We start from the raw sequence: 21274 nt of genomic DNA, 5'->3' as shown, positions 1-21274 counted from the left end.
TACAAGTGGGCGTGACTTGGGCATTCATAGGGAGGATAACTGACATTTCCTCCCCACCCATACTCGACATTCTAGTGACAATCTAGTCAGTTGAAGATTTTGGCTGACTAGAGTGTGCAAAAGAGTGAAGCTGGCGCACCATCAAGTGCAGGGTTCTTGACGGGTGACTTGGCAATGTCACTCAGTAGCACATATGAACAGAGTCCATCAGCACACCAATTCCGATGCAACGCACTTTATTGTGCGGTATTCCACATCAAATAGAACCAACAATTGTTTTGGGGCCTCGCAGGGTCCCCCTATATCAAGTTGTGTAGTATACTGATGATCAAACAATTCTCACTTAAAGGGATACTGTAGGGGGGTCAGGGGAAAATGAGTTGAACTTACCCAGGGCTTCTAATGGTCCCCCGCAGACATCCTGTGTTGGCGCTGCCACTCCCCAATGCTCCGGCCCTGCCTCCGGTTCAATTCTGGAATTTCTGACTTTAAAGTCAGAAAACCACTGCGCCTGCGTTGCCGTGTCCTCGCTCCCGCTGATGTCACCAGGAGTGTACTGCGCAGACACAGACCATACTGGGCCTGCGCTGTGCGCTCTTGATGACATCAGCGGGATCGAGGACACGGCAACGCAGGCGCAGTGGTTTTCTGACTTTAAAGTCAGAAATTCCAGAAGTGAACCGGAGGCGGGGCCGGAGCATCGGTGAGCGGCTGCGCCAACACAGGATGTCTGCGGGGGACCATTAGAAGCCCCGGGTAAGTTCAGCTCATTTTCCCCCGACCCCCCTACAGTATCCCTTTAAATAGAGCAGACAAAATCACATAACCCCACCCCAAATCAAACAAAAAAAGCAGTGACATCATGATGAGTCCTCCCTCCAATAAAATGTAAACAGACATGACAAAAGCATTGATACAAGTCATGAGAATAATGTACATGCATGGTGCAATTATCAGTGTACGCAGTACTACTGTACCTTCGCATGATGTGCATTACGAGCACTGTACCAAGGTCCCTGGATGAGCTGTAGATGTGCACATTCAAACCGCCACTTTACTGCTAAACCACCCATGGCTGTTACTGGGTGACTGATAGCACGTCAGAACACCCATATCGTGCTGCTCCTTCCGTGTTAAAGGGCATTGCCTGGCAGCCAAAGCATACAGGAATCGCCCCTCTCCCGCTCATTGGCTGGCGCCTGGCTCTGTATCACTGTATCTGTATCATCCTTGCATCACAATTCTTTTTTTATTTCTAATAAATATGCCAAAACCTCAAGTAAACTTTTTTTCACATTGCCAATTTGAGGTTTTGTGTGTAATTTTTGAATAAGGCTGTAACATAAATTGTAGAAAAAGTGATACGCTGTGAATACTTTCTGGATGCACTGTATATTTACTCAGTTTACCCTTTTACTACAGAGGTTTGGTAAGATTGCAACTTTAATGGACAACTTTTAGACACAACATAAGTGGTGACTGCAGTTCTGCTTTAATGGTTTGTTGGAGAAAACCTTCAAGAATGTAAGCTGGAATGGCAGGGTTTTATTTCCTTGTTTATAGTTTGTATATGTTATTTATGCAGGATTTTGATCTTAACCCCCTATTTATTTTACAGCAGCGTATAATACGCTGGTTCTTCAGAAAAAATGAGACAATAGTAATAAGTATTACTAATAATAACCCTTGCGTTAGAATATGATTATCATTTATTCGAAACAGTCTCCAATTTAAAACAGTAATGGTTTCCAGATGGGAAGACCCCATACATGACTCACCTTCATCCTGCCCCACAATCAGTTTGTGAGTTTTTAGCAAATTGGTCCTCATCCTTGTCAGCTGATCTAACAGGTTTGAGCGTGGAATGTCATAGGCGTTCCTGTAGGCCTGTGGCTTCAGGTCCTAAAAACAGAGCAAGTGTAAGACGTTGTTAGTATAAAGTTATGACGATGTTCCAGAATGGGATGGCAGGACTATTATATGAATAAAAATAGATATTTTTTTAAATATAAATGTAGATTGCTGTTCATGGAAAAATAACACGACACTAAAAACACTAAAAATGAGCCTTAATGCATCTTTTTAATCTAAGACACTTATTTTTGGGGAAACACGGTAAATATACTGTATACAGGTAATCCCTGGTTAACGAAGGAGATAGGGACTGTAGGTTCGTTTTTAACCTTCCTGGCGGTAAGCCCGAGCTGAGCTCGGCCTATGCCGCCGGAAGGCACCGCTCAGGCCGATTTGCATAATTTTTTTTTGCTACACGCAGCCGCCGATCCGCCGCTATCCGTCTCGCGCCCCCCCCAGACCCCATGCGCTGCCTGGCCAATCAGTGCTAGGCAGCGCTGTGGGGTGGATCGGAGTCCCCTTTGACGTCACGACGTCGGTGACGTCATCCTGCCCATCGCCATGGCGACGGGTGAAGCCCTCCAGGAGATCCCGTTATCTCCTGATCGCCGGAGGCTATCATGTAGCGAGACCTTGTCTCGCTACATGAAAAAAATAAATAATTTTAAATGGCTTTGCTGCCCCCTGGCGGATTTTGACAAACTGCCAGGAGGGTTAACCTGAATTTGTTCTTAAAGGGGAGGTTCAGGGACAGTTGAAAAAAAATAAAAATCCAAATCCACTTACCTGGGGCTTCCTCCAGCCGCTCCGCAGGCTCCCGGTGGCCGACCCGACCTGGCTGCCGGCCTGGCCAGCCCCCGGGAGCCTGCAGAGCGGCGCCGAGGGCACCTCCTGCCTGCCATGGGCTGGAGGAAGCCCCAGGTAAGTGGATTTGGATTTTTATTTTTTTTCAACTGTCCCTGAACCTTCCCTTTAAGACGGAACACTGTGCCATCTCTGTCCCCTGTACCTACTCTGTGCTCCCTCCCCCCCCCCCGTGCCTCCAGTGTCCTCCTCTGTGTCACCTCTGCCTTCTGTACCTTCTTATTTAAGTTTAAAGTGAACCAGAGACAAAGCACCCTCATGTATTTTACCATATAGATCAGTGGGAACATTAGAGAAAACACCTACCCTGCTCTCTGCTTCATACCTCACTGCACAGCCTGCCTGTTATCAGCCCTGATAAAATCCCCGACTGAGCATTCAGTCTGGCTTTGCTCAGGAATCATTATAGCTGAGCCATTATAGCAGAGCCAGAAAGAGGTAGGCTTGGACTCGAAAAGACATCAGAAAAGACCGACTCCGCTATAATGATTCCTGAGCAAACCCAGACTGAAGGGATTTTATCAGGGCTAATAACTAGCAGGCTGAGCAGTAAAGGATGAAGCAGAGAGCAGGGTAGGTGTTTTCTCTAACTTATCCACTGATCTATATGGTAAAATAATACACGAGGGTGCTTCGTCTCTGGTTCACTTTAAAAGCCATTTTTATTTGAATTTTTTTTTAAATAGATTTTCTCAAAAAACAAGTCCAATTTGAAAATTTTTGGGGGACTGGTTCCCATGGAAACACAGAATCTATGCCGTTCGTATCGGTGGATCGTTCGTAAGTCGGGGACTACCTGTATACTGTATAAAAAGTAAATCTAAGATACTAAAGCATGACAGAACTACAGTGTTGGGTCAAAACCTTTAGCTCTGTTCTGAAAGAATAAAGAGCGCTATTTAACAAAACAAATGTTTGCAGAAAAGTTTACTTGGCGAGTGGCTATTTCTCTTATTGTTCGCCATATTTTAAACTGTAACCCAGGTTTGTAAACTTGATTTTCATGCCCTTTGCTATTGTGCATTTAGAATTTATAAATACGGCTCCACTTGAGGATCTTCCTCATATGACATGGTTTTATGTGGAAATCACAAACTAAAACAATGACAAAAATAAGCATTAATCACTGGTTCAGCCATCAGATGGGTGAATAGTAAAGACTGGGCAGGGCTGAACTTAGCAGACCTTTATAAGGATTGTCAGCATTGGCAGATTACAACATTCTTCTAGAGAAAACATGAACTACACCCAGAGACATGTTTACATTAAAGCAAAAAGGCAAAGGTTATAAGTCAGAGCAACCAAGTATCAGACATCCTAGACTACATGCTCACTTAGCACAACAACGTCAATGTTTCCTTTAGGAATGGAGGAACTAATTTTGTTTACATAAAATATGCGGACATAAGAAATTTGCCATGACAAAAAGTGACTGCTGATCTCTGGCTGCCATACCTTATTTAAAAGTCCAATCTGGAAACCAGGAAACTCCTTCACGTTCATCTCTGATAATCGGATGGGGGCCTCTCCAGAGATCCCCTGCAGCAGCTGTTTGAAGTCTTTGTTATGAACTAAAGAGAGTCTGGTGGAGTTATTTTTCACTTTAATCCCCGCTTCCTGTGGGACCTTCTTTCCAACGGATGCTAGTAGTCTCTCAGACTCCATTTTTGTCTGCAATATATTAGTTGTGGTAGAGGATTCAATGACCAATTCTTCAGTTGAAACTTGACATTACTTTTCATACATGTAGCATAACATTTTGATCAACAGCAAATTATTAGTGACCGCCCAGTAGATTATAAAGCAATTTTTATTGCTGTCCCTCATTTCCTGTCCCTGACACCACTAGTTTTTAAATTAAGGCCAAAAAGCTCCACAGGGGTTCATCCCAGGGACAGAAAGTGTAGGCCGATCCCTCCCGAAGGTTTCAAACAATGCTGCACGCTATTCAAAAAAAAAAAAAAAAAAAGCTAGGTTCCAAGATTGCGCACTACATCTGTAAATTACTTTTATATTGTGGAACTCTTCGCACATACGCCAATAATTGCTGTAGTCACTTAGAACACGTTCAGGACACCACCCTCTAGATTTAAAGTATTAGGAGTCTCGCTCACCAGGTTAGGTACTGGTTCCAGCCAGGATTCAATCCCTGGTCTCTGTCTAAAGTGGTGCCCTTAACCAGTACATTATCCAGCCACCCCTCTTGCCATTTACGTTATAGTTTATGAACATTGTAATAATAATCAACTTCTATCCTTACTCCTTCCTCTTTCCATGTGATCAGAAGAGGCTCTTAGGCATCGTGCACACTTTCACCTAAGATCAGAGTGTACAGGTGTCCCCTGAGGACTGCTGATTGGTCATTAGTGATCAAATGTGCCAAAAAAAACCAATCCCGACTGCAATTATCTCCAGCTTGCTGCTGCTCTTTAATCCCCAGAGAGAACACCCTGCTTAGCAATTTGCTGTGCAGATACAGGGAAAGGCCACCCAAAACGATAAGGAATAATCATTTCAGGCAACCAATATTGAAGGTCACTACTAAGCCATATAGTCATACACATGTTTTCTGACCATTTAAGAGGCCTTGAGAGAACAAACCATGAATCACACTGCAATCCAATCAATGTGAGACATAATATTGGATTATTAACACTTGCAACCAAACTAGGGGAATAGGGTAGAACAGGCAAGTTCTAAGATCAGAGATTTGTCTTTGTAAAGGACAACTGAAGCATGACAGATATGGAAACAGCCATATGTATTTCCTTTTAAGCAATGCTAGTTACCTAGCTATCCTGCTGATCCTCCTCTGTCTCTAATACCTTTAGCCATAGACCCTGAACAAGCATGCAGCAGATCAGGTGTTTCTGATATTATAGTCAGATTTGACAAGATTAGCTGCATGCTTGTCTCCTGGTGTTATTCAGACACTACTGCAGCCAAATAGATCAGTAGGGCTGCCAGGCAACTGGTATTGTTTAGAAGGAAATAAATATGGCAGCCTCCACATTCACCTCACTTCAGTTGACCTTTCAGGAGCATAGTAAGCTAAACAGGACACTGTCTCCTTTATTCAGTCATACCAAGCCAGAGGTCAGTACTTGGCTGAAAACCAAATATGCTTCACACACACACAGAGTATCATGGGTGATTTGTTGTCTACTGCAAACAATATATGATATAAAACATCTGTTTAAATATTTACCAAAAACAAATGTAATCTAATTTTATAAATGACAAGGCGATACACATAGGATTCAAATGATGAACACTGATCAGAAACAACAACAGGAATATAAAAGAATGTCATTAAAATGGCATCTGATGGGTGGGATAAATTATGCAGAGAAGATGATTGTTGTAAACAGGAAAAACAGGCATGTACAAGGAACTGAGGCGTGACTAATGAGACCCAAACTGCAATAGCTTATGACTGGGTTAGAGGATCTCCAAAACAGTAGTTCTTGTGAGGTGTTCCCTGTAAAATGGACCAAATGAATGAAGCCAAGGTAGGGTTTGATTGGTCTGTACTCCCATCTCTAGGACTACATCTCCCAGTATGCATTGCAGCGTGCACGCCTGCGACCTCGCCAGGAATCACAAATGCTGGCTGAAGCTGTGGTTGGAGAGAAGAAGATGGAAGATCCCGAACGGGCTGGGGGTCAAAGGAGCAGCACCCCATAGGTAAGTAATGGTGCTCCCCCTGACCCTCAACCCCCCCTCCCCCCACTTTCCTCTCCAGTAGCGGCACACACCATTACGAACCTCCCTTATAAGGAGGTTTGTTTTTTTTAATAAGTAAATCAACACTGCTCAGTACCCTTTAAAGCACATTTCTGTAATTACAGGTGATCAACAGACTACACATCTTTCTGAGCTGATGCAAATTTGTTTATAATGTATATGCAGCTTCAAACAAGACCAATCAAATGCAACTGCAGCCAATTTGGATTAGTCCAATTTCGATCTCTGGAAAAATTGCATTCAAATGTAATTTAGAAAAAAATCTGACTCCTGTTCTTCATCTCTATTGTGAATGTCCCTGTGCCAGATACCACAGAACCCCTTTAGGAGCCTAGTAACGAGCATGTCTCAGCAGGTCAGAGTTGTTTTGATGGCACGAAAGGGCAATATTAGGCAAGTGGTTTAATGTTTTGGCTTATCAGTGTATTATTTAACAGGGGTCATTTATATGCAGAGATTTCAGAAAGTTCTACAAGAGTATTATAAAAGGTTTGTGAGAAATATAAAAGGCTGGTTACCTGTTGACTGAGCTTTTTAAGATAAGAGATAACACTATAACTCAGGCCACAGTCCAAGTTGTCGGATATCAGATTTGGAGCTCCCATCATTCGCAGGGCTTTTTTTAATGGCTAGTAAGAAAGGACAAACAGATCACTATGCAAGCATCTATGAAATCAAATATGCTATTTAAATGTTAACTGTATTTTCAGATGTAAACTCTCAAATCAATTTTAAGCAAAAAACCTGAGGTGTAAAGAACAGAAACAGAAGACGCAATGATAAAACAAAACAAAACACATAATCAGAAGTTGCCTACCTACAGTAAGCATGTTCACACAATGCACAGTACAGTACAACAAACTGAACAGTGTAAGCAATTTGCAATGACAGAGAAAAATGTCCATCATTCCCACGGCTGTGCTGCATGTCCATATAGTTAAGTTATCTATGTGCCCTTAGGGTTTGTTCACACTTGGGAATGCAGTGGCTGACACATTATCCTACAACATTCAACCAATTAACTGCCGTTGAGTGCAGTGCTGTCCCATTCAGTTACCGTGAAGTGGGCACACATGCCAGGGCAGCGGCGTGAAAAACTGAAATTACTTTTTATGCAACGCGTGATGTACTTGCAACTATCTGATCTGCTGTGCTGTGCAGTGTAGTATAGCACAGTGTGAATGAGCACATAGGAACCCAGGTTAATGTCCAATATGGGCATTATAAAACTAACTATGCTGCCTAATAGTAGACAATATTTAAATCCCAAGTTCAGGCACATATTTTATATAAAATTTGTTACAGCATTATCTTAAATTAATTATGTATGAAAACGTTTTGTAAAAACGTAGTTTTTACAAGATAAAAAAAGCAGTTTTCATGTCCAAAAATAATTGGCAATCAGCAGCTGCCTGATCATTGAAGCCTGGGGCCCACTACAGATCGATTCTTATGCAGAATTTTACAGCGCCCAGAGAACCTTTGTAAATCATGCCAGGTGGTTCATGAACCTTGTACTAGTTTCAGGGAAGTATCATTTCTTGGCAGCTGGGGCGGCATTACATCTGAACAGACAATAGACACAGAAGACTTGACTCCCTGAAAATCCCCCTTCAGATGCTACACACTGGATTTATGCCCATAAACAGAATTTAATAAGGTATGTGAATGTTCTGTTTACCAGTTTTCAGCTACTGCCAGGCTGAACTGCCTGAACAGAGAGGTTCTGCGGAAGTTCCTCTCCGTTAACAACTGTAAGTTAAGAAGGCTTTTAGTTTGTTTTCAGTACACAACCGTCTGCATGCGCTACACTTAAGTCCTTAAAGCCGGACGCTTCCAGCTGTCTCAGACAAAGTCTGTAGGGTAGTGGCTGACATCACCAACCAAAGCCAGTGAGGGACATAAATGAATAGACAGGCTGGAAATCATACACTAGAGGCCCGGAGCGCAATCACTACGTACCATTGTCTCTGCCTTGCAGGTGGCAACTGGGTTTTCTTTCGGACAACCACAGTAACTACCTAATCTCTATATGGATAAATGGGAAAATAAACCAAACAAATAAAGATGCATACACACGCACAAAGGGTTGTCGCTCAAAGGGATCAAGATTTGATGCCTCAGACACCAGTTTGGGGCAGAGTGCTATACAGAAGCCTCACTCTGCTGTTTCAGGCAGACATTTACTGTTTCCATGGGAGGGATGAAGGACAACAGTGTGGTGCACAGTAGAGCAGGTCTATGGGGAGGGGTGAAGGACAACAGTGTGGTGAACAATGGAGCGGGTCTATGGGGGAGGAACGAAGGACAACAGTGCAGTGCACAACGGAGCAGCTCTATGGGGGAGAGATGAAGGACTACAGTGCACTGCACAACGGAGCAGCTCTATGGGGGAGAGATGAAGGACTACAGTGTAGTGCACAATGGAGCAGCTCTATGGGGGAGAGATGAAGGACTACAGTGCAGTGCACAATGGAGCAGCTCTATGTGGGAGAGATAAAGGACTACAGTGCAGTGCACAATGGAGCAGCTCTATGGGAAGAGATGAAGGACAACAGTGCAGTGCACAATGGAGCAGGTCTATGGGGAGAGATGAAGGACAATAGTGCAGTGCACAATGGAGCAGCTCTATGGGGGAGAGATGAAGGACAACAGTGCACTGCACAATGGAGCAGCTCTATGGGGAGAGATTAAGGACTACAGTGCAGTGCACAATGGAGCAGCTCTATGGGGGAGAGATGAATGACTACAGTGCAGTGCACAACAGAGCAGCTCTATGGGGGAGAGATGAAGGACAACAGTGCAGTGCACAATGGAGCAGCTCTATGGGGGAGAGATGAAGGACTACAGTGCAGTGCACAATGGAGCAGGTCTATGAGGAGGGATGAAGGACAATAGTGCAGTGCACAACGGAGCAGGTCTAAGGGGGAGGGATGAAGGACAACAGTGCAGTGCACAATGGAGCAGGTCTATGGGGAGAGATGAAGGACTACAGTGCAGTGCACAATGGAGCAGCTCTATGGGGGAGAGATGAAGGACTACAGTGCAGTGCACAATGGAGCAGGTCTATGAGGAGGGATGAAGGACAATAGTGCAGTGCACAACGGAGCAGGTCTAAGGGGGAGGGATGAAGGACAACAGTGCAGTGCACAATGGAGCAGGTCTATGGGGAGAGATGAAGGACAACAGTGCAGTGCACAATGGAGCAGTGATGAAGGACTACAGTGCAGTGCACAATGGAGCAGGTCTATGGGGAGAGATGAAGGACAACAGTGCAGTGCACAATGGAGCAGCTCTATGGGGAGAGATGTAAGACAACAGTGCAGTGCACAATGGAGCAGCTCTATGGTGAGGGATGAAGGACAACAGTGTGGCGCACAATGGAGCAGGTCTATGGGGAGGGATGAAGGACGACAGTGTGGCGCACAATGGAGCAGCTCTATGGGGAGAGATGAAGGACAACAGTGCAGTGTTGCCAACTCATCCCTTTAATTACTGACACATCTAAGTTATACAGGTTCTGGGGCTATTTGCACATAATCAGTGCCTTAACTGCATCTACCTAGCCACAAAACCTGTATAATTCATATGTGTCAGTAATTAAAGGGATGAGTTGGCAACACTGCAACAGTGCACAATGGAGCAGGTCTATGGGGAGAGATGGACAACAGTGCAGTGCACAATGGAGCAGCGATGAAGGACTACAGTGCAGTGCACAATGGAGCAGGTCTATGAGGAGGGATGAAGGACAATAGTGCAGTGCACAACGGAGCAGGTCTAAGGGGGAGGGATGAAGGACAACAGTGCAGTGCACAATGGAGCAGGTCTATGGGGAGAGATGAAGGACAACAGTGCAGTGCACAATGGAGCAGGTCTATGAGGAGAGATGAAGGACTACAGTGCAGTGCACAATGGAGCAGGTCTATGGGGGAGGGATGAAGGAAAACAGTGTGATGTACAATGGAGCAGGTCTATGGGGAGGGATGAAGGACAACAGTGCAGTGCACAATGGAGCAGCTCTATGGGGAGAGATGAAGGACAAAAGTGCAGTGCACAATGGAGCAGCTCTATGGGGGAAGGATGAAGGACAACAGTGTGGCGCACAATGGAGCAGGTCTATGGGGAGGGATGAAGGACTACAGTGTGGCGCACAATGGAGCAGGTCTATGGGAGGGATGAAGGACAACAGTGTGATGCACAATGGAGCGGGTCTATGGGGGAGGGATGAAGGACAACAGTGTGATGTACAATGGAGCGGGTCTATGGGGGAGGGATGAAGGACAACAACGGTGCACAATGGAGCAGGTCTAAGGGGGAGGGATGAAGGACAACAGTGTGGCGCACAATGGAGCAGGTCTATGGGGAGGGATGAAGGACAACAGTGTGGCGCACAATGGAGCAGGTCTATTGGGAGAGATGAAGGACGACAGTGTGGCGCACAATGGAGCAGGTCTATTGGGAGAGATGAAGGACAACAGTGTGGCGCACAATGGAGCGGGTCTATGGGGAGAGATGAAGGACAACAGTGTGGTGCACAATGGAGCGGGTCTATAAGGAGCGATGAAGGACAACAGTGTGGTGCACAATTGAGCAGCTTTATGGGGGAGAGATAACGGACATGGGCGTCCGCACATATGGCAAAACCGGGCATCTGACCGAGCCTGGCCGCCCGCTGCCCCCCCCTGGCCGCGTGCAGCCAGCAGGAGGGGAACAGCGTAGAGAAGAGAGAGAGCTATGGGCACAGTGGGAAAGGGCGGACGTCTCCCCCCTTCCCTCACCTTAGGGGGCTCTCTCTCCCTCGCTGTCCCCTCCGGAATGAAGTGTGCAGCGGCTGGCAGCGGGCAGAACTTACCTCGTCTCGCTCCTGCGCCGGAAGTTCTGGTGCCGCACTCTGGTCTGGATCAGGCCAGAGTAGCGGCTAATCCATCCGGCGCGTGCGACGAGAGGAGGTAAGTTCCGCCCGCTGCCAGCCGCTGCACACTTCATTCCGGACTCGAGGGGACAGCTAGAGAGGGAGGGAGAGCCCCCCAAGGTGAGTGCCCATAGCTCTCCCTCTTCTCTCCGCTGCTCCCCTCCTCCTGCACACATGGCCACTTTTTCTGGGGACATATCCCCCTGGCAACATATACTGGGACATATCCCCCTGGCTACATATACTGGGACATATCCCCTGGCTACATATACTGGGACATATACCCCTGCCTACATATACTGGGACATATCCCCCCTGCCTACATATACTGGGACATATCCCCCCTGCCTACATATACTGGGACATATCCCCCCTGCCTACATATACTGGGACATATCCCCCCTGCCTACATATACTGGGACATATCCCCCCTGCCTACATATACTGGGACATATCTCCCCTGCCTACATATACTGGGACATATCTCCCCTGCCTACATATACTGGGACATATCCCCCCTGGCTACATATACTGGGACATATCCCCCTGGCTACATATACTGGGACATATCCCCCTGGCTACATATACTGGGACATATCCCCCTGGCTACATATACTGGGACATATCCCCCTGGCTACATATACTGGGACATATACCCCTGCCTACATATACTGGGACATATACCCCTGCCTACATATACTGGGACATATACCCCTGCCTACATATACTGGGACATATACCCCTGCCTACATATACTGGGACATATCCCCCCTGCCTACATATACTGGGACATATCCCCCCTGCCTACATATACTGGGACATATCCCCCTGGCTACATATACTGGGACATATCCCCCTGGCTACATATACTGGGACATATCCCCCTGCCTACATATACTGGGACATATACCCCTGCCTACATATACTGGGACATATACCCCTGCCTACATATACTGGGACATATACCCCTGCCTACATATACTGGGACATATCCCCCTGCCTACATATACTGGGACATATACCCCTGCCTACATATACTGGGACATATCCCCCTGCCTACATATACTGGGACATATACCTCTGCCTACATATACTGGGACATATCCCCCTGGCTACATATACTGGGACATATCCCCCTGCCTACATATACTGGGACATATACCCCTGCCTATATATACTGGGACATATACCCCTGCCTACATATACTGGGACATATACCCCTGCCTACATATACTGGGACATATCCCCCCTGCCTACATATACTGGGACATATCCCCCCTGCCTACATATACTGGGACATATCCCCCCTGCCTACATATACTGGGACATATCCCCCCTGCCTACATATACTGGGACATATCCCCCTGGCTACATATACTGGGACATATCCCCCTGCCTACATATACTGGGACATATACCCCTACCTACATATACTGGGACATATACCCCTACCTACATATACTGGGACATATACCCCTGCCTACATATACTGGGACATATCCCCCTGCCTACATATACTGGGACATATCCCCCTGCCTACATATACTGGGACATATACCTCTGCCTACATATACTGGGACATACCCCCCTGGCTACATATACTGGGACATATCCCCCTGCCTACATATACTGGGACATATCCCCCTGCCTACATATACTGGGACATATCCCCCTGCCTACACATACTGGGACATATCCCCCTGCCTACATATACTGGGACATATCCCCCTGCCTACACATACTGGGACATATCCCCCTGCCTACATATACTGGGACATATACCCCTGCCTACATATACTGGGACATATACCCCTGCCTACATATACTGGGACATATCCCCCTGCCTACATATACCCCCTGCCTACATATACTGGGACATATACACCTGTCTACATATACTGCGACATATCCCCCTGGCTACATATACTGGGACATATACACCTGCCTACATATACTGGGACATATACCACTGCCTACATATACTCGGACATATACACCTGCCTACATATACTGGGACATATACCCCTGCCTACATATACTGGGACATATACCCCTGCCTACATATACTGGGACATATACCCCTGCCTACATATACTGGGACATATCCCCCTGCCTACATATACTGGGACATATACCCCTGCCTACATATACTGGGACATATCCCCCTGCCTACATATACTGGGACATATCCCCCTGCCTACATATACTGGGACATATCCCCCTGCCTACATATACTGGGACATATCCCCCTGCCTACATATACTGGGACATCTACCCCCTGCCTACATATACTGGGACATATACACCTGCCTACATATACTGGGACATCTTACCCCTGCCTACATATACTGGGACATATCCCCCTGGCTACATATACTGGGACATATACCCCTGCCTACATATACTGGGACATATACACCTGCCTACATATACTGGGACATATACCCCTGCCTACATATACTGGGACATATACCCCTGCCTAAATATACTGGGACATATACCCCTGCCTCCATATACAGGGACATATCCCCCCTGCCTACATATACTGGGACATATCCCCCTGGCTACATATACTGGGACATATACACCTGCCTACATATACTGGGACATATCCCCCTGGCTACATATACACCTGCCTACATATACTGGGACATATACCCCTGCCTACATATACTGGGACATATACCCCTGCCTACATATACTGGGACATATACCCCTGCCTACATATACTGGGACATATACCCCTGCCTACATATACTGGGACATATTCCCCTGCCTACATATACTGGGACATATACCCCTGGCTACATATACTGGGACATATACCCCTGGCTACATATACTGGGACATATACCCCTGGCTACATATACTGGGACATATACCCCCTGCCTACATATACTGGGACATATACACCTGTCTACATATACTGGGACATATACCCCTGCCTACATATACTGGGACATATACCCCTGCCTACATATACTGGGACATATACCCCTGCCTACATATACTGGGTCATATACCCCTGCCTACATATACTGGGACATATACCCCTGCCTACATATACTGGGACATATACCCCTGCCTACATATACTGGGACATATACCCCTGCCTACATATACTGGGACATATACCCCTGCCTACATATACTGGGACATATACCCCTGCCTACATATACTGGGACATATACCCCTGCCTACATATACTGGGACATATACCCCTGCCTACATATACTGGGACATATACCCCTGCCTACATATACTGGGACATATACCCCTGGCTACTTTTTCTGGGGACATATACCCCTGCCTACATATACTGGGACATATCCCCCTGGCTACATATACTGGGACATATACCCCCTGCCTACATATACTGGGACATATCCCCCTGGCTACATATACTGGGCACATATACCCCTGCCTACATATACTGGGCACATATACCCCTGCCTGCATATACTGGGCACATATACCCCTGCCTGCATATACTGGGCACATATACCCCTGCCTACATATACTGGGCACATATACCCCTGCCTACATATACTGGGCACATATACCCCTGGCTACCTGTTCTGGGGACATCTCTACCCCTGGCTACCAGTTCTGGGGACATCTATACCGCTGGCCACCTATTCTGGGGACACCTATAGACCTGGGGCTACCTATTTTTGGGGAACCACTGCTGTCAGATTGAGTGTATTTTGGGGAACTGCTGCCAGGTGAGAGGTGTCTACATATTAAGGGGGCATTCTGCCTATTTATCTGAAAAGCTGTCTATTTATGTGCCTCATGACTGCTGAATTTGTCTTGTTGCGGGCCTCATGGTTACTGACTTTGTCTTGTTTGGGGCCTCATGATTTGTTGGGGGCCTCAAGATTGCTGAATTTGTCTTGTTGGGGGCCTCATGATTGCTTAATTTGTCTTGTTGGGGGCCTCATGATTGCTGAATTTGTCTTGTTGGGGGCCTCATGATTGCTGAGTTGGTCATGTTGGGGGCCTCATGATTGCTGAATTTGTCTTGATGGGGGGGGGGGGCTCATGATTGCTGAATTTGTCTTGATGGGGGGGGGGGGCCTCATGATTGCTAACTGCGAGACTATGGAAAAAGCTGAATCATCATCATATGAGACAATAGCATTAAACCTACTTTTTCCGCTTTTTAAAACAGAAAATGAAACTGGGGGGTTCTAAAAAAAATGAATAATTTTTTTCAGGAGTACGATGGATGAAATTGTTTATCTTCACAGTTTATTTTCAACTTAATTTTCCATAATGTTCATGTATGAGTTAAAACGTTTGTATTTAGTTTAAATTGCTGTTGGCACTTTGTGATAGTTAAGTGACTTTGCAGTTTGGACACTCGACCTCCAAAAGGTTCGCCACCACTGTCCTAATCTAATGTCCCACCATTGCTTAGTTCATGTAAACTTGTCTCCACCCACGACCACACCCACATTCTGGTTCATGAACACACCCATTATTCGGCGCGGCGCGCTAGGCGCGCCGCATGACGTAGCTCCATTTTTACACCAGCCCAAATTTTTTGCTCCCCACTTTTTGTCCCCCCCCCCCCCCCCCCCCCCCGGAAAATTTTCTGCGGACACCCATGATATCGGACAACAGTGTGGCGCACAATGGAGCAGCTCTATGAGGAGGGATGAAGGACAACAGTGTGATGTACAATGGAGCAGATTTCGGTGGGAGGGGTAAGGAGAGAAACCATACACTTGGGTGTCATTGTAACATCTGACCTTCCAGAATTTTAAATCAGCTATGCGGTCACCTTAACACAGGCTTGATTCTCTCAAGGCGGTAACTTCTAGTATAGTGTGTATGCACACCTTTAGCTTGTGTTTTGTTAATGTTAGCTTTCAAAAAAGAAAGTCTAATACCACCGTCCTCCCCCAAGTATATGTGCACAGTAGGAATATAATAAACAAGCTACTTTTGCCTACTCTGATGAACACCCCCTTGTGGTTGGCAATAGCCTTTCTCAGACCAACTATGTACATATGTAAAATATTTCCAGCTTTGCTACAGCAATGGCCAGAGGGGGGTTAGAACCTACCATTAAGTAATATGGTGGCATCGTTTTCAAGTAGTTCTCAAAGGCCTGACGCCATTTCAGTGTTGGCTTTAGCTTGTGCAACTTGAATAAATCATCTGTAAAAAAAAGAAAAGAACAGTGTATAAGAGGACTTGTCTTTTTGTGCATTCTGTACAAATTGCTAATACAGTGGAGCCAAGCCAACAGAAAATAAGACTACAAGCCGTGAATGCTGATGAATTCACCAGACTAGCTACAGCCGTGAAGCAGAAGGACTTGTGTTAAGCAACAGGCTTGAAAGCATTGCTCAGCTGGGATAAATGTTAGGTGTGAGCCTACGCAGGTCTCCAGCAGCTGCATGCAACTAATGGATCATATTTTGCTCTTTCTGCTTGGAATGGAAAGTCAACACACAACGTACAGATCACTCTTTCCCCAATACATTAGGACAATTTTCCAGTACAGAAGAAACGGGGCAAATTATAACCTTAGTGCAGAGACTGGTAATGGGATTTATCTGTACTGAACTTTTTAAACTAATGTCTGTTTGTTCAAGTAAAGAATATTTACTCAGAGTAAGTGTGTAAGCAAAGCAAGCTCCCTCAAAGCATACAGAATGCAGTGATACACAGCTTTAGAGTTGTAGCACTCAACAGGTGTACACCAGGGAGTACTTTTGATAGGCTCAGGAGGTACGTATGTCTTAGCTTCTTGTAATCATTTTAAAAATGTTTTGAGATCAAGAAGATAATAAAAAATAATAATGACCAAACAAACCTGTGTAGGCATTATTTTATGTTAAAAGCATAAGGAAATATCTGGAAAGCATTCATACAGAATTGTACAGTGCTCCAAACAAATGTGTCCGAGGGTATAGGAGATGACGATACTCAAAACAAGGAACTCTTGGTAAAAACAATTTTTCATAAACAAATAACAAATACATGTTCCACTAATGGCGAGAAACACTGATATAGGAGATACAATCAGAATTTTATTGAATTAAGTATGAAAAATGACAGGATCATCTCCGATAGGCTGCTAGGGGTTATGGTGGATCGAATACTGCTTTAGGGCTGATTCACACTGCAAGAGCTTTTTCAGAACGCTTGTGATTTTAAGTTCTTGCTAATGTAATGCTATGTGTGTTTTCGCACTTGAGCAACATGATCTTATAAAAATCACCCTTAGTGATTTAAAGAGCTCTTGCTAATGCAATGCTACCGATTAAAAAGCTCTTGCAGTGTGAACCAGCCCTAACTCAAATAAAAATAATCATACGCCAGATTTATAAGCACAGAATCTGACCATTTACTTCAGACTGGCAATGATTTGGTCTGTACCACCCAATAAACATTCCTATCTCTGTCCTGTTCAGAAGGAAAACGATTGGTCATGTTAGATTTATAAGGAAGTAAATGAAAACAATAAAGATATTCAGGTATCCCCATGCTGTGTGAATAAACTATTGCGGTTTGCTTTTCCATTGTAAAAGATTTATCGCTAACTTTTTATCCCGGTGGCTTGACAGTGGATCTAAACCTCTCATATTAAAGCGGAATATAACCCTGCATTTCAACTTTGCTCTAAAACATTATTTACAGTATATTATATGCAACCAGCATTTTTATTTTTTACTAGACCAGCATTGGAAGGGTTACACAGGGCTTTTAAAGTTCCTGGAGATTTCTGCAGACGCATCCAAAGCTGATATAGATACATTTTGTTTACATAAATGTATCTAAGTGTTGAATGTGACTCCTCTCTCTCACTGAGGAGTTGGAGGACAGCCAAAGACATTTCTCAATAGATACATATAACTAAATAGAATGTAACAATCTGAACTTCTGCATATCTCTCCACCGAACTTTAAACCTCTGTGTTTAACCCTTCCAATGCTGGTCTAGTAAAAAAAATGCATTTTGCATAGAATATGCTGTAAATAATGTTTTAGAGCAAAGTTGAAATGCAGGATTATATTCCGCTTTAACCACTTCCCGACCGCCTAACGCACAGAGGCGGCCGGGAAGTGGACCCCGCAAGGACCAGCTCATGCCCAAAGGCGGCGGTCCTTGTAGGGGCATGGGCGGAGCGATCGCGTCATCCGTGACGCGATCCTCCGCCGGCGCCTGTCACCGCTCGCCCGCCGCAACATCCCGCCGGCTATACGGAAGCGCCGGCGGGATGTTAACCCCGCGATCGCCGCATACAAAGTGTATAATACACTTTGTAATGTTTACAAAGTGTATTATACAGGCTGCCTCCTGCCCTGGTGGTCTCAGTGTCCGAGGGACCACCAGGGCAGGCTGCAGCCACCCTAGTCTGCACCAAGCACACTGATTTCCCCCCCCCCCCTTGCCCCAGATCGCCCACAGCACCCCTCAGACCCCCCCCTGCCCACCCCCAGACCCCTGTTTGCACCCAATCACCCCCCTAATCACCCATCAATCACTCCCTGTCACTATCTGTCAACGCTATTTTTTTTTTAATCTCCCCCCCCTGCCCACTGCCCCCTCCTGATCACCCCCCCACCCCTCAGATTCCCCCCCCCCCCCCTGTGTACTGTATGCATCTATCCCCCCTGATCATGCAGAGACGAGCAACAAAAATGATGCGTGGGATGGAAGGTCTCACTTATCGAGAAAGGTTAGATAAACTGGGTTTATTTAGTCTAGAGAAAAGACGCCTTAGAGGGGATCTAATTAACATGTATAAATACATCAGAGGGCAATATAATACCTTGGCGGATGAGCTTTTTGTCCCTAGGCCTTCTCAAAGGACTAGAGGACATGATCTGCGCATGGAGGAAAAATGTTTTAGCCATTTATTTAGGAAAGGGTTCTTTACAGTAAGAGTGATTAAGATGTGGAATGCATTGCCACAGGAAGTCGTTATGGCAAACTCTATACCTGCATTTAAAGGGGGCTTAGATGCTTTCCTTGCGTTGAAAGACATCCATGGCTACAATTACTAGGTAATGCCTAATGATGTTGATCCAGGGATTTTATCTGATTGCCATCTGGAGTCGGGAAGGAATTTTTCCCTTTAGGGGCTAATTGGACCATGCCTTGTAAGGGTTTTTTCGCCTTCCTCTGGATCAACAGGGATATGTGAGGGAGCAGGCTGGTGTTGTACTTTATACTGGTTGAACTCGATGGACGTATGTCTTTTTTCAACCAAAATAACTATGTAACCTGTCAATCACCTGTCAATCACCCATCAATCACCCCCTGTCACTGCCACCCATCAATCAGCCCCTAACCTGCCCCTTGCGGGCAATCTGATCACCCACCCACACCAATAAATCGCCCGCAGATCCGACATCAGATCACCACCCAAACGCAGTGTTTACATCTATTCTCTCCTCTAAACACCCACTAATTACCCATCAATCACCCATCAATTACCCCCTATCACCACCTGTCACTGTTACCCATCAGATCAGACCCTAATCTGCCCCTTGCGGGCACCCAATCACCCGCCTACACGCTCAAGATTGCCCTCAGACCCCCCCCTTATCGATTCGCCAGTGCAATATTTACATCTGTTCTTCCCTGTAATAACCCACTGATCACCTGTCAATCACCCATCAATCACCCCGTCACTGCCACCCATCAATCACCCCCTGTCACTGCCACCCATCAATCAGCCCCTAACCTGCCCCTTGCGGGCAATCTGATCACCCACCCACACCAATAGATCGCCCGCAGATCCGACATCAGATCATAACCCAAGCGCAGTGTTTACATCTATTGTCTCCTCTACACACCCACTAATTACCCACTAATTACCCATCAATCACCCCCTATCACCACCTGTCACTGTTACCCATCAGATCAGACCCTAATCTGCCCCTTGCGGGCACCCAATCACCCGCCTACACGCTCAGATTGCCCTCAGACCCCCCCTTATCAATTCGCCAGTGCATTAGTTACATCTGTTCTTCCCTGTAATAACCCACTGATCACCTGTCAATCACCCATCAATCACCCCCTGTCACTGCCACCCATCAATCACCCCCTGGCACTGCCACCCATCAATCACCCCCTGTCACTGCCACCCAACAATCAGCCCCTAACCTGCCCCTTGCGGGCAATCTGATCACCCACACCAATAGTTCGCTCGCAGATCCCCTCCCAAGGGCAGTGTTTATATCTGTTCTCTACCCTAAACACCCACTAATTACCCATCAATCACCCCCTGTCACTGCTACCTATCAGATTAGACCCCTATCTGCCCCTAGGGCACTCAATCACCCGCCCACACCCTCAGAATGCCCTCATCACCTCGCCAGTGCATTGCTTGCATCTATTCCCCCCTCTAATCACACCTTGAGACACCCATCAATCACCTCCTGTCACCCCCTAGCACACCTACCCATCAGATCAGGCCCTAATTTGCCCCGTGTGGGCTCCTGATCACTCGGCCAAACCCTCAGATCCCCCTCAGACCCCCTTCCGATCACCTCCCCAGTGCATTGATTGCATCTATTTTCCCCTCTAACCACCCCCTGAGACACCCATCAATCACCTCCTGTCACCCCCCTAGCACTCCTATCCATCAGATCAGGCCCAATGCAACCTGTCATTTAAAAGGCCACCCTGCATATGACCGGTTCCACAAAATTCGCCCCCTCATAGACCACCTGTCATCAAAATTTGCAGATGCTTATACCCCTGAACAGTCATTTTGAGACATTTGGTTTCCAGACTACTCACGGTTTTGGGCCCGTAACTTTTTTGTCAAAAGTTAGCGGAAATTGATTTTTTTTTTTTTTCACAAAGTGTCATTTTTCACTAACTTGTGACAAAAAATAAAATCTTCTATGAACTCGCCATACACCT

The 21274-nt window shown here is 46.0% G+C and overlaps 1 protein-coding gene across 6 annotated transcripts in view; it reads right to left on the bottom strand.

Annotated features, from left to right (window-relative positions):
* LOC137529059 (integrator complex subunit 6-like) overlaps positions 1-21274 on the bottom strand; it is a 163471-nt gene that overhangs the window by 22193 nt on the left and 120004 nt on the right. For all 6 annotated transcript variants that reach the window (XM_068250963.1, XM_068250964.1, XM_068250960.1 and 3 more), the window contains 4 exons: positions 16452-16546; positions 6984-7094; positions 4174-4389; positions 1779-1902 (listed from right to left, as the gene is read on the bottom strand). In XM_068250963.1, coding sequence (XP_068107064.1) covers positions 1779-1902; positions 4174-4389; positions 6984-7094; positions 16452-16546 — 546 coding nt within the window. The remainder of the gene's footprint in view (positions 1-1778; positions 1903-4173; positions 4390-6983; positions 7095-16451; positions 16547-21274) is intronic.

The sequence above is a fragment of the Hyperolius riggenbachi genome, chromosome 8 (genome assembly GCF_040937935.1).
Source record: "Hyperolius riggenbachi isolate aHypRig1 chromosome 8, aHypRig1.pri, whole genome shotgun sequence".
NCBI classification, from domain to species: domain Eukaryota; kingdom Metazoa; phylum Chordata; class Amphibia; order Anura; family Hyperoliidae; genus Hyperolius; species Hyperolius riggenbachi.
Note: the sequence above shows the minus strand (reverse complement) of the source record. Positions and strands in the feature narration are given on the sequence as shown.